At 41.2% G+C, this 15,438-nt stretch overlaps 1 protein-coding gene across 1 annotated transcript; it reads left to right on the top strand.

The window, feature by feature from the left end:
• The first annotated feature begins 13,218 nt into the window (after positions 1-13,218).
• On the top strand, positions 13,219-14,205 carry b3galt1b (UDP-Gal:betaGlcNAc beta 1,3-galactosyltransferase, polypeptide 1b). Its single transcript, XM_061089206.1, has one exon. The coding sequence runs from the start codon at positions 13,219-13,221 to the stop codon at positions 14,203-14,205; it is 987 nt and encodes a 328-aa protein (XP_060945189.1).
• The last annotated feature ends 1,233 nt before the right edge of the window (positions 14,206-15,438 follow it).

The following is a 15,438-nucleotide window of genomic DNA, read 5'->3' as shown; positions in this document are numbered from 1 at the left end:
ATATTTACATCATGATGGAGCCCATTTACTTAAATCTTTGTCGGATGTCAGTCATGTGTGGGATAAATTTCAAGGCCAAACATCATTATTTAAGCTTTGCTCTATACTTTTCTGTATGTTGTATATTTAATGCTGCTGTAATAGTCCATTTTTTTGTTATGCAAACAAATCTCTATTCTAAACAATGCTAAAACCAACAATGGTCAAGTAATTCCTGAAAACACCTAGACACCATCATTTAGGGAATGTTATTCAATCGGGTTTAAGTAGGAGATTTGTCTGGCACTATATTTAGCTGCGGATTAACACCAACACGGGGATGCAGTTGTTATTTTTGGCAGCAGTAGGAAGGATTGAGTCAAAATAAACCAATGTCCATGTTCATAGTCACCCACTGTGAGTGGGTGCCATGGAGATCAGTGGAGGAAGAGACTGCATCAGGCTTTGGTTTTACAGGAAACACGAGAGTAGGTTATTTTACTTTGGTATATGGGATAAATATGGGATGAAGAAAACTGCCATCCTTATCATTTAATTACAAAGCAAAGAGGTGTATAGGTTTTACATGATGGGTGAAAATATGCTTTCTGTCCTCTTGCTCATGCACATAGCATATATATATTTCACCATATAAACACTAAAGGCCGGTGCATGCTTCTGCGTTTTCACGGGAACGGAGACGCAAGAGCCCTTCCGGGCCCCTCACGGCCCTTCCTACATCCTTACGTGCGTCGGCCAATTTTTCTAACTAGACGGCAAAGCCCCGCAAGCGTCACCCGGCCGCGAGGGCTGTGATTGGTCTGCTGACTACATCATTTCCGGAGTCGCATTTCCGGTTCATGCCCGGAAACCACGGAAGATTTAGAAGAACGAATATGGACCAGATAGAAGAGCACTTGGCAGAAGAGATCCGACACTATGTCCACTAGTATAACCCGTCAATAACCGGCGGATTTTTCCGCCAGAAAAAGGCTCTGCGGAGCCGCCGTGGCGATGTAAATAAATCGCTCTTCTTCGTGCAACACACGAAGAAGAGCCGACTTCGACAAAAAACATTACTGCGCCTAGTGTTCTGGCGGGGAATTGCATGGCAACACGTGCAACGGTTGGAGAACCATGAATGACAACGAGTCCTGCGTTACAGCTGCGTGCCTGTGGGCCCCTGACAACGCAGAAGCATGCGCCGGCCTTAAGTTCTTATGCAGTCACTCAAACACAGTCCTCATTTTTCAAAGGCGCCCAAATCAATCACTCTCAGTCAAGAGTCAGAGCTCGTTGAGCAGCACAACATAAATCTGATTTACCTTTTTGAGGTGCAAATACACTCAAGCAGGTTAAGAACCGGGGGAAGAAGTAAAACATTTGATTGAGATGAAGGGAAAATGAAGTGATAGCAAGTGGCTGGGATTTGGCCTTCAGGGTGGATTTTACTTTGTACGTTTGTATAACCGTATGTACGACCTGAGGCGTTTCCCCATTCTTAGGAGACACACAGTGAAATGTAAATCTCTTTTTGGTGTCACGGCAACCCACCCTTGGGGATGTGATGCTCTGAGGCTTGTCTAGGGCGTCCAAAGCGTGGTCGCCCGTGCATACAGAGAGGCGAACCCTCCGGCATCGGGCTAGAGGAAACGATTTGTGAGCTTACTGGTTTCTTGATCCTGGCGCTGACCCTATCTCTTTCCCGCTGGCCAGCACGCTCTTCGTCTTCACGTAGCGTTGGCATGCCAATGACAGTTCCCTTGATAGGAAAAATGTTCCCAGACTCTGGTTCATAATCTCACATATCAACTCATCAAGTGTTCACTTAATTCTGAACTTTGATTGCATTAAACCCATAAATCTGTCGTATGTGCCCACCTGCCATCTGCTTGGCAGCCTCACTCTGAGACTTCTAATCCTAATAACAGCTACTTCGTGGAATGAGATTTTAAGGGATCATTTGCAGAGAAAATATCGGAGAATGCAAAAGTGCAATCGCCTGCATACACTGTATCTAATGGGCCGAAAAGGGGAACATTGATTTCTCCGAACATTTTTAATATAGTCTTCAAACCATTAAGATTACAGTTGAAATGATGAGATGACGCCTTGGTATATTTTTTCTGTTTCTGTCGGGGAGAGTGGGGTTGAGAGGAATGTGTAGGGTTTGTAGTTTGATGCTGTTGAAGTGTTATCGTTATAGTATATCAGTGGCCTCTCGCCGTGAAATGTTTGAATATCTTATGTACATATTCTTCAGTATAATGACAGCAAATAATCACTTTCATCTTTTCTATACTGTTTCTAGTCTGTTTCAGAGTAAAGAACAGCCGGGGGCTTATCAATTATAAGAGTTATTCAGGCTCTCAACTGCACAAAGTACTCTCATTTCTTCTCCCATGTTTTTCTACTAGTAAACAAATCTCTCTTATCATTATATCAGATCAACATCACTATTTACAATGTCATCTAGACAACTGTTACATCCAGGAACACGTGAGGCCCACGATGTCACTCGAGGACAAATCTAATAAAACAGTCCTTACTATTACTTACAATTTAGGTTGTAAAAAAAACTCACAAGGAAATAAACTCACAAGGAAGAATTACTGGGAAGATTGTTGGTTCATGGACAGAAAAGAACTGGCACAGAACAAAGTGCAACACAGAGTCTAGACACAGTTAACAAGATAAAGGGTCAATCCAACGGGGCAGGTGATCAATAAAGGAGGGAAACCAGACAGATACGGGACATTAAGTCAGAGGGACACTCCAAGAAAGAAATAAGAAATAAAACAGGTCTAATAAAGTGCAAAGATATAAATTAAAAGTTTCAAAAATCTCTTTTCAAAGTGTCCAACAATGATGAGAAGTCTTTCCCAAGTTCAGCACAGGGTTAGAATCATTTATTTTCTGCCCATTATTGTATCTTTCTTACACAGATTCAGTTCTAAGTTATTGGTCATCACAGTTTTAAACTGGTGAACTTGTGAACATATATATTATTCAATGTTTTCAGTCGTCCAGACTTGTAAGAAGTAACAGATTTTAGGTTATAGAGCGGTTCATCCGATTGATAGAGGGCAGTGGATTTGATTCGTGTTCTATCGAATCAGCTATGTGCAATAAATTGTGTTATCAATTTTCACACCACTCGGTGTCATAGATTGAGAGATGAGTATTAGTTTTTTGCTCATTCTGTCACTCGGCTGTTTGGAGTGAAGAAAATCTTTATTTTATTCCTCATATATTCCTTGACTTTTCTTTTTTTTCCAGCACCTCTATCTAGTGCTTTGACTATTGAATATCCATCAGCCCACTTGTGTGTCACACTGCAATGTTGTTTCATTTCGTATATATTTATAGCGAGAAATTGCGTTTTGTTTTCACAGTTTTCCGTGAATCAAAACGATCTTTGGTTTGTTATTATTTGCTATGAAGATTTATCAGGTTTCTGTCGTGTGTACAACGGTTGCTATTGGACACCTCTTTCGCTAATGCACCTTCCGACCAGAAGTTCTTTGTAAACTGCCACGATTGATATCTTCAACATAAAAACACAACAGTGTCATTGATAAACAATATGTTAACTATTCCTTAACTTAATAGTTGGCCGTCAGTTTTTAACATTTTTCCTTAATTTCTGTATCACGAGCGACCAGTGCGGCTGTGCAGAGCTCTGCAGTACTGATATTATGCCACACTGACCAATCTGTGGGATACTTACTTTACTTCCGAATGAGTCATGCAAGCATAAAGAAAAAATTGAAGTATCTCATTGGGTAGTAATTTGTTGCACTTATCCAAAGTGGTTGATGGCTTGAAACTGGCGAGAATTTGTTGGATGTTTTTCACCACCTGTCCTTTACTGGCACGTGGATATTTTCATTCTATGTGCAGCACCAGATGCCTTTTGGAAAGGAAAAAAAAGTAGGCACAGGGCAGCATCTGCTGAGGAATAAAGTGTGCTGCCATCCTCCCAGCAGGACGCCAGCTTCCTGTTTGTCCGCAGCTCTGCTTTGAAAGCTTCCGACTCAATCTGCATGCTCGCATTTATTTTTCAGCGACATCTGATTGGAAGAAAAAACATGCGACCAGTCCTCACATAAAACCAGCTATTCAGGATCTATGTCTCCACTTTTTAATCCCCTCGCTGGTTCATCTGTCACCATCATTACTCCTCTGGCAGCGGCCGCCCGCCTGCCTGTCTGTCATCCCCCTTTGAAACCTGCAAATGAATCTTATTGTTTCAGACACGGCTTATTATTTATTTACAGTCTGTGCAGTGCCCAGGCTTAAAATTGCCAACAATCATTTTACCAGCAAGTGTCTGGAGGTTGGATCCCTCCGATACTCTGTGTTCTGCTGGTTATTAAGAACACTAGTGTCCCATAGCAGTACGGGGGTGGCCTGAGGATAATGAAAAATTTAATATTTTGGAATTAGGGACATAGTCTTATTCAAAATATAGCATAACAAGTAAGTAGCACGTTTGTGGAAAAATATTACAAGCCTGTCCATAAGTAATTACATTCATATTCTGCTAATTTGTTTTTCTCATTTGTTTTTCCAGCCGCAGAATTAAAAATCATAAATCAGGCATTATTTAAATGAATAAGATAAATTGTAATTCATTAAAGTAAAAACAAAAGAGAATGGAGTATATCATTTTTCCACTTCACTCCAGGCATATTTTTGTTCTTGTTTATGACTGTGATATTATTCTAGAAAATAAATACTATTCATACAGTTGTACTATTAATTAATAAGCCAATTACCATTCACAAGGATGGAGATGAATGATCTTGAAGTTAGAATTTGTTACAAAAATTACTTATTTAAGTAATTTAGTATTTTCAAGTTTTTGATGAAGAATAAAATGATCTTTCAACAAGTTTTGTAAAACACACAACCATAAAAAACTAAAATCATGATTTGGCACATTGTTGATAGGGATTTTATGACTGTGCATAAACTTCATTAAAACGTTTTCCTCGAAATTGTTTTAAAAAATGTGATTAAGATGACAAAGTAACCGCAGATTTTTCGTTTTTTTTGTTACCTACGGAAAAGGAGGTTAAGTTTTCATTGACATTTATTTCTCTGTCTATCTGGTTATTAGCAGGGTTTCTCAAAAGCTGCTTTCAGACATGCACTGAACTCCAGAACTAAAATGTGAGGAAAATGTCACAATGAGTCCATGTGAGAATACAGAAGGATGTTGTCGGGAGAATTCATTGCAAGTAAGTGGGCGTGTGAATACATTTCAAACACGCGATGGAAGCAGAACAGAGAAAAAAATGAAAAGAATACAAATATCTCAGGATGATGAAGAGGAGTTGAGAGAAAATTAGAACTAATCTGACTCTGATGATCTCCTGCTGGGTTCTTCATATGTGAAAGGCAAACTCAGGAAGATGCCAAGTGGTGAGTCATGAGCCGAGGAAGAAACCATTAGATTCTGGAGCGGGGTCAGAAAAAAAGGGCAGATTCAGATTCTCCTCCTCAGAGCAGCCCTCTTTTTTTAACATGTGCTCCTTGGCTTGATTACTGTGGGTGGAAAACTATATAGTCAGCTGGACACACCAACAATTCTTACAACACTGCTTAATTACATTTTATACATTTTTGCTCATTGCCCTCAGTTAAAATAATCGAATAGTACGTTTAAAGTATAAAATATAGTAGTAGTAGTAGTACAGAATACTACTTCAATCACTGTATATGATTCTTCAATCTCATTTGCATTTGATTTAAAGTCCAACATCTCAACAACTGCCCATGTGTAGAATTATTCTGCACTTCACTTCCCTAATTCAACGTGTACATGTACATAATAAGCAAAACCTTGTTGTTGCCATAGCAGCCCATTGTGAAGCTAATCCTGTGTTTTACCGTGTAAACAGCAGAAAACAGTCCTCCACCCAAGCGGCTGTGTTTTTACAGATACGCTCACACAGTATCAGCGTTTATTAACTCACATTAGTTTTCCTCACGACGATACTCGAGGGGCTTTCTGCTCTCCCTATGGAATAAACACCTTTATGTTTTTCAATCCATCAAAAGTTTTCACATAGCCCAAAGTAGCATTGCTCATTTAACGCCTGTATAGACTTTCCCCAGTGTTTGTCTTATTATAATAGCAGAACACAATTTAGATGGAGCCCTAAGCATAAAATATGTAAATGACAATATTATACCAAATGTTTCAGTAAGGGAGCAATAAGAAAAAAGACAGGACTGGAAAAAACTGAAACCAATTCTTTTCATCTGCTTATGAATGTGTCTCTCTCGAGTCAAGGACTCGGATGCAGAATATAATGAAACTGTATTTTTGGTGCATTGTGCTGTGGGTGGACTGTCATGTGTCTTTCTCAGAGTGTGTTGGTTTCATATTGACATTTGAGCCATGCAAAATAACTTTTCAGTAAAAATAAAAGACATTTTGCATCTTGTAGTTGAAATGGAATAACAAGTTATTTGCATTTTCACATAATTTGGCTGAAGTGGAAGATGTAAATTTCATTTTGCGAATTTGCAAGTGGTTTATCTAATTTTTTATGGAAAAGCAACATTACACAAATTCTTTATTCCTCTTAATTGAAGACGTGTTTATATTAAGGCAAGGGAAAAATAGTCGAGAGAGACACAAACAAACCTTTAAGAGTCAGCAAATTAACATGACATAAATATCCTAATAATAATAAATCATATTAATATCAACAGAAAATATACAGTTGATAAAATATAGTATCAATATAAAAACGTACATTCATGCATGAGCCAAGATTAAAAATCATTTCACGGTTTTGTGATGTATGTACTTGTAGCCTGTATTTATGTATAATATTTATTTACACCCTTGGTCTCACTGTAGATCTGCAGAAGTGAAGAGTGATGGGCACAGCTCAGCAGAAATAAATAGTGATATACAGTAAACGTGTCTACAGTAGCACACTGATGAATTATCTGAGAGAGAGAGAGAGAGAGAGAGAGAGAGAGAGAGAGAGAGAGAGAGACCACGTTACTTGTGTGTGTTTAATGAGATGATTTCCTTCCATCTGTGTTTCCAGAACAACAGATCTCACAGTACACAACAGCCTTTACTTGAGAGGAGCGTTTATACACAGAAAGAAGGAGAAGCTTTCCACAGTTTGTTTGCGTAAAAAGGATCTGGCACTGTAGCTCAAACTTTGTCTTTTCAACTTGGCTTTTTGCTCGATTTATGTTTTATAATAGAGAACTAGCAAGATAAATTGCTTCATAAAATACAGAGAGGTTCAAGTTAACGGCGTCCTTGAATAGCTGTGAAAGTCTGCACACAGCCGCTCTCCTTTTCCCGAGGTCACCTAAGTATCGGCTCTAAGCTTATAAATGTGGCGTTCAGGATCAGAGTGCTGAGGGGGGGGGGATTTAGGACTTTACCCCCTCGCCGTGCTTCCATTTTCATATCACCTTCCACCCATCTCCGCTCCGACAGGAGGTCCTGTCATCAGTGTTTCATAATTCATTCAATTACTTGTCGCTGTGGAAAAAGCTGAAACTAAAAACTTAAATTGACAGTCTGAGGACGAGAATCAACCTAAGCAGCAGGGTCGGATCCACGCAGGGTTAAAGGTCAAGGTCACTGTGACCTCACAAAGTCAATATTTTGCCTTGGTAATGCAATATCTCCTGAACGCCTAGACGGATTCCTTTCAAATTTGGCCTCAAGGATGAAATGATTCAATTTTGGTAGCCAAAGGCCAAAGGTCAAGATGGCTGTGACCCTATATGAATCTGGAAAATTAAATTATGAAGACAGAAACTGCACTGGTTGACAGAGGCATACAACTGCAGTGCTGTATTTCTAGATTTTTAGATAAACTAGTCACTTACTAACAATATTAGTGATTATTATAACAGTTTGTTAATTGACCCTAACCCCAATGCACTTGAACAAGGAACAATTTCCTAAATATATCCAATGATGTGTGGCTTTGCTCAAAGCTATAGAGCTCACAGCAAACAAGGAATTAGTTAAATGTGAACCTTCCTGAACCAACAACTCTGCATGGATGTTGTCAAATTGGCCCCTCTGTGTAAATTGGGATTCAGGAAACTACTTGATCCGCCACTAAGCAGAAACCCAACCTTCATAACATCATCCACGCACTACTGAGCCTTCAGTGATGCAGAGGTGTTTCCATAAAACAGCATGATGTAGATAATATGTTGTCTTCATGCAGAGCGCAGTAAGGCATTAAAAAATTAAAGCCAAAGTTAAATTGATATTCTTATCTAAAATTCTGCCAATAGTGTGTGTGTGTGTGTGTGTGTGTGTGTGTGCGTGCGTGCGTGCGTGCGTGCGTGTGTGTGTGTGTGTGTGTGTGTGTGTGTGTGTGTGTGTGTGTGTGTGTGTGTGTGTGTGTGTGTGTGTGCGTGTGTGTGTGTGTGTGTGTATAATGTGATTAAATGTGTAAGAGTGTTGTGTCTAATGAAAGCCAAGGTAATCAGTTTACATTTTTTTGGCGCCGGGCTCTCCACAATAAGCAACAAGCTTAATGTGAAGCAGTTAATTCAATCTGGCAATCTATTAGTTCATATGCGCTGTTGTTGGAAATGCACTTTAGAGACCTGTCAATAGACGGTCATGGGGCCATGAATCAAAACATTTTGGTTGTCTGCAGAAGAGAGTGTAATGGCCCTTTTTAGAAGCCACTCCACCAAACAGTCAGGCCAGAGGCTTAGAGAACGCACTGTCATGTCTTGATGAATGGCTGTCTTTGTGCTGTGTTCCCTGCGCAACTTTACCTCTTGCTATGTAATAAATCATGATAAATTGGGTCTCTGTTGGGAGTACGGGCTAATTATATCCCCATTTCATTGCCCTCCCCGCTGTGCTTCTGTAGTTTGCTTCATGTCCTGAAGGTCCAGCGCTCAGAGGGGCCACCACCTACACCGGTACCTCCCCCTTATATATATTATATACTTTCTGCCAGTCACCAGAACAACCTGGTCACACAGAGCAGCAGATCTTAACACTGACTCTCAGTGTGACTTCCACCATGATGGAGGCAGATTGGAATAATGGCTCAGCAGAGGTCTGCTCCATGCCACAGTCTGAGCTCCACCAGCAGACGACCACTGACTTAAACTGACATGTGGTCCAGATGCTGGATATAAAGTGACAATAAAAGTTATTATTAATTAACTTTCTTCGAGTGGAGTCTGAAGAGTGCATTTTTGGTTTGATGGACCTCTGACAGAGGGCTCGGATATTTCAAGTTCCTCTCTATAACAAACTGCAACTTCCCTGTATTCAAGAGTTATAACTAACATCCACCTATAGAGTCCCATCACTAATGTGACCTTAAATATAGAAGTGTCACAGTTTGGACTCACTGCCCCTTATTTTTCTTTTTAATTCAGCCGGCCAAGAGTTACCTTCAGCCTGAGGTTAGTTGGTGAATGGCAGATTTAGGATTTTTTATATAAAGGGCCCACAATTTACACAGAGGGGCCAATTATATGTCCAACATCGATCCATAATTCCTGATTCAGTAAGATGCATATGTAAATCACTCCTCGTTTACTGTTAGCAAAGCCACACGTAGAATATGTTTTGAAAATTGTTCCTTGCTCAGCACATTGTGTACTTCCAAAAAGCTAAAAAAAATTCAAATCTTAACAATGACCTCGAGCGACTAGAAGAGAAAAACAACCAAGAAATGATAGGAGACATTTTTTGTCTAGTGAATCAAATGGGTGAAAAACTGCATTTAGCTGTCTGCAACTTTTTTGATGATAGTTCCACTTAAGCACTTTTCCTCTTTCTCCTTTTCTACAAAACTTCGAAACAGACAAGAGTTTATGCCGATGCTATTAAAGAAATGCATTTGTGGTCAGACATTTTTTCAGACAATGTTGGTCTGTGAAGTGGAATCAGGGCAGAAAGAATGCTTATGCAGCGTCTCTTGAGATCAGACTGTTGCTCACGATTCAACCTGAATCTAATCTGTCAACCACTCTCTTAAGCGCCCCTCTCCCCCACCACATTTTAATATATTTTCCACATAGCTCACTATTTTAGGGCTGATAGGCTTGTTTCAATGGCAAAAAGGCCCATTTATACTGTATTTGCGATCCACTCCTATCTGATGAGGCATCTGACATCATGCACAACCCTTACACAGATGAGTCCCTTAGTTTATCATTTGTTTTTTTTGTGTGACATTAAAAAATATGTGAAAATATGGAGCTGGAGCTGAGCTGTTTCCCAAAGCCACATTTTGTCAGCAAGGCTGTTTTATCAACTGTGGTGCAACAGGCCATTATGTAATTCCTCCACTTCAGTTTACTAAGGCAGAGAGCGTCCTCAGTTCATTACCAACTAATTAATGAAAGACATTCACAAGCAGCGAATGCACTTTCTTCTATTTGAAATAGAGTTGGGGACAAACTGTGAAGTCTGTTTAATCTTGTGGTGTTTGTGCACATGAGAGACCCGGGGCCAGATTAGAAATGTTTGTTCTGAAAAGCCGCCGGAGGTTATGGTTTACAGACTCGTCACATAAACATTGCCACAGTTCTGGCTCATAAATATTTTTGCTCTGGTCTGGAAAATGAGTTTTTCAAAGTAACATGGGAATGCAGTGGCTGCGTGTGTACAAACAGCATGTGCCTCATACTTTCATGTAGGTTTTTCTTTTCCAGTGTTATTAACTTTGAAAGGGAGCGGTTGTTGTTACTGTTAGTCTGTCCTCACTGCACCTGACCCTCCACGCTCCTCAGGTGCCAGCAAATATTGGCGTGTGTGTTTGTGTGAGTGTGTCAGTGTGTGTCTAGCGTCTCAGTAAACTGCCGTTGATATAAACAATTGTTTGCTTTTCCAAGTCCTGTGAGATCCGACGATAATTTTACAAAAGGAGGAGAGGTCTGATATTGTGAATAACTCTCAAGTTAGAGTTTTGCTGAAAGACTCTGGGGAAAACGGTTCAGAGCTAAATAAACGGAGAAGTAACAGCTTTTGTTAGACGTCGTCAAAACTGATAATGTGCTGTTAGAGAATCTATTCTGGAGCTGTCACACAAAACAAACCATAAAGATGCAGTCGCAGAGCAAGAGAAGATGGTGTATCCCTGCTGGTCTGCAGATAAAACCCTCTACAAAGAAAAGAAACTGCATTGTTAAGTGTCTCCCGTTGTTAATGTTATATGTTCCAGTCGAACAGAGTTCCTTTGTCTACATTATGGGTATAGACTGCAGTTAATGGCATAAAATGGAATCCATATCATGTCATTATGTTTTGAATTGTCTGCTCTTCAGCTTTGAAGATCGAAATGTAGATATTTATTGCATTATGCCTGCGCCTCTTTGAAAGAGCGCCGTCTCATCCGCCATAGCAGGATGAAGAAGCGAGTCACTTCTCAGGATCTACACGCTTACACACTCCGTCTGGGCTCAGCCACCTGCACACAGGCACAGAACAAATGCCACCGTCCGTGCTGCAGAATGACGATGCTCCGAGACGAGACGTGCCAAATATCTGTCAGCTCAGTAACAAGCAGCCGGTACAGCAGTGCAGCACTGAACAAACTGAGGAGGAGAGGAAAACACACCCCAGGGGAGAAGCACATCATGGCAGAGTGTTCCCTTTGTGCCACCGTGTAATACTGTCAACACTTATTTGACAGCCGCAGTCTCAAGTTATTTATCAAGGTTTTTAATTTGAATATGAGGCTAATTTCAACACTTGTTTGACAACCGCAGTCATAATTTATTTACCAAGGTTTTTTAATTTCAATGTGAGGCTAATCAACAGTCACCGTCAGGTTCTATTTGACTAACTGAAAATCTACTATACGGGTGTATCAGATGTAATTAGAATGGCACAAAGCGCAGACCTCTGCCAAGGCCCAGCAGTCCCCTTATATTCAATCAAATGAACACACTCAGGCCCCAACTGATGCCTGATTCTTTATTCAAGATCCATGATGAGAATGTAAAAAAATTATGCAATGTTGAAGATAGTGAAAAATCATTTTTGGATCCAGCCCTTTGTCTGGATCTGCACCAAAATGTTATGTTTTCTTTCTTGGCCCTTGTCACATCCCGCCACCAAGTTTCGTGGTAATCTGTCATGTAGAATTTTTCGTATCTTACAAACATACAAACCAACAAAGAAACAAACAAGGTCAAAATATAATAATGTATAAAGGTACAGATGCTTCAATGAGGACTGACTTTTATTAGAGTATGTTTCACATGTTTCTCGCTAATATTATTTAAGAAAGGAATCTAAATACTAATCAACAACAACACAGTTTTCAGTCCCAAAAAACTGCACTCGAGGTTTTTGAAATGTTGATGAAAACATCAGCAGGGTCACAAACCATGAAAATCCCATTCTGTGTATCACTCTACGTGAGGGAAAAGTAAATAGTAAAACTGAAAATGTGAATCATATTATGGCAGATTACATTTGGCCCGTTGCAAGCCAGTGATGTAACACAGCATGCAAACAATCCTCGCTTCACAATGTGTGTGTGTTGCCAATGAATAACAATCTCAGCAATGAATAATACAAATGTCTGGCATTGAGTCACTTTTGTCAGACGACTCACGGCGCCACAATCTTTCCCAGCCGTCTTTCATCCAGCGGTGTCATCTAAGTCCTTTTCCTTCTCAAACCAGAAAATGAAGAAATTCATTTTAGAAACGACTAGTTAATGATTTTTGATTCCAACACCGATGTGATAAATTCAATACATCAGATTTCTCTGCAGCGTGTCCCCACAGTCCTTGAGGTTATTTATTTTATGAATGTAATATGAGATACTGTATGTATTTCTTTGATTTGTTTGACATGTTTGACGTGATTTGTTTGACGTGTTGCTGTAGATGCTGAAAGAGATGCCTCAACTGACTGAACTGGATTTTTTATATTGTTAGATAGTTTCATTCAAATGTACATTTGCATCACCTTTCTGATACGGATCATTCTTTTCTGTCTCTTTCAGATGTAAATGGAGGACCAGCAGTGTCATGAAGAGAAACTGGAGTTCCATACAACATTCAAGCCCTTTGCATTAAGACACGAGCAGCATCACTTCTCTCTAAAGTAATCCATTACTCACAATTAATGTCAAGCTGCACGCTGAAGCAGCTTAAGGCTGCCTCGCTAGGTGAACCGTGGCTGATGGAAAGAAAGCCTTATAAGATCCAACTCGTCAAAACACACCTCAATGCAGCATAATGCCTTCAAAGGTGTCATGTTTATACCTTCTGACAGTGGTGTGCTGGGCGAGCGCTCTGTGGTACCTGAGTATATCTCGTCCGACGTCCACGTATGTCGGCCACATGTCCCTGTCCATACGGAAGGCTGTGAAACCCCCCCAAAACATCACCTTCACCAACATCCGCACCCGCCCCCTCAACCCGCACGGCTTTGAGTTTGTCATCAACGAGGCCAAGAAGTGCGAAGGCGACGCCCCCTTCCTGGTCATCCTCATCAGCACCACGCACAAGGAGTTTGACGCGCGGCAGGCCATCCGGGAGACATGGGGAGACGAGAGCACCTTCGGGGACATCCGCATCCTCACCATCTTCCTGCTGGGGAGGAACACGGACAACGTCCTGAACCAGATGGTGGAGCAGGAGAGTCAGATCTTTCACGACATCGTGGTGGAGAACTTTATCGATTCGTACCACAACCTCACCCTCAAGACCATGATGGGTATGCGCTGGGTGACGACCTTCTGCCCCAAGGCGCAGTACATCTTGAAGACAGACAGCGACATCTTCGTCAACATGGACAATCTGATTTACAAGCTGCTGAAGCCCTCCACCAAGCCGAGAAGAAGGTATTTCACTGGCTACGTGATAAACGGCGGTCCCATCAGGGACATGCGCAGTAAGTGGTACATGCCCAGAGACTTGTACCCCGATAATAAATACCCTCCTTTCTGCTCGGGCACCGGCTACGTGTTCTCGTCAGATGTGGCCGAGCAAATCTACAAGACTTCGCTCCACACGAGACTGTTGCACCTCGAGGATGTGTACGTGGGACTGTGTTTGCGTAAGCTGGGTATACACCCTTATCAGAACAGTGGATTCAATCACTGGAAAATGGCCTACAGCCTGTGCAGGTACAGACGGGTTATCACCGTCCACCAGATCTCCCCGGAGGAGATGCACCGCATATTCAATGACATGTCCAGCAAGAAGCACCTGAGATGTTAGCGGACATGAGGAACACTTAACGATGACTGTCTCATTCTTTTTTTCTGCCTTTTGCTCCTTTTCAAACCTCATCAGTCGTGCGCTGATGACTGTAGACCATGGAGGGCTGCTGCAAGTCTGTATGTCTTGATAGATGTTCTCATGAATCCATCCGTCTCTGCTGTTTTCACCTCATGATTGTTAATGAATGCATGGGGCTTGTAAAGCGTGTATTCTCACAAACAGTTAAAATGTGGTGTTGTTGAGAGTATTTTTTATTTTTTTCTTCATGTTTTGGAGGTGCAATTTAATACCACTATTCTTTACATGCATTTAGTCAATCAGCGTTATACATTGAAATGTGGCCTGATGCTCTCACACAAGCTGCGTCTCAATACAGGCTTCGGAGGCTGCAGTTGAAGATCGATTGCATCACAGTGGTAAGACTAGATTGTCCCACTTTGAAGACTCCTTCAAATGCAGCCGTGGATTGCGTCCTTCCATTCCCGAGAAACAAAGGCTCCAACAGGTAGAACCTTCCCGTCTCAACCTATCCCAGGGTTCATTGCGCTTCAGTGGGGTACAGGCACCGGCAAGCGAAGAGACAACCAATGCTTGAGTATCATTCTTCAACTCAAACTGATATGAATGTTAAAAAATCAAGGAGCATTAATTCTTGCTCATGTCCAACTGCAGCTCTGTTGCTAGGTGACAGCGATGATGTTGGGACAAACTGGTGACGCCAATCACGGAAGCCTTCATAGACTAGACCGTCTCATTTTGGTTCTGCATTCACGGTCTATACCCTGCCCATGAAGACAGGCCGGGTATAGACCGTCTCCTCCGTAGTGGAGTCAGGGTTCCCATGTTATCACCCCTGAATTGAGAAACGGCTAATAACCTTTCTCCCTGCTTAACGGCCGTGTAAGCAATTAAAGATAGATAGAACCACAGAACACTTTGTTATCAACCAGCCAAGCAAAAGTATATAAAAATAGGGTTCAAAATCCTGAAAAAATTTGAAGTATTCTGCTGCCTTAACACAGCTCTCCCTAACTGGGCGTGGCCTCCTGTGTATGGCGGGCCTGGTTTTGCCTTCAGGTGATGTCGAAAAACCAAAACACTACACGGAGTACAACCAGGCTAAAGTCTCCCGGTGTTCACAGTTCACTAAAGCGTGTTGTGTTTCTTAGCATCGTCCTCTGTTCACAGCTAGCAGCAGAACCGCGGCAAGAGAGAACCATCGATTTTACG

This window comes from Limanda limanda, chromosome 16, assembly GCF_963576545.1.
Source record: "Limanda limanda chromosome 16, fLimLim1.1, whole genome shotgun sequence".
Taxonomy (NCBI): domain Eukaryota; kingdom Metazoa; phylum Chordata; class Actinopteri; order Pleuronectiformes; family Pleuronectidae; genus Limanda; species Limanda limanda.
This window is presented reverse-complemented; position numbering and strand designations above follow the sequence as displayed.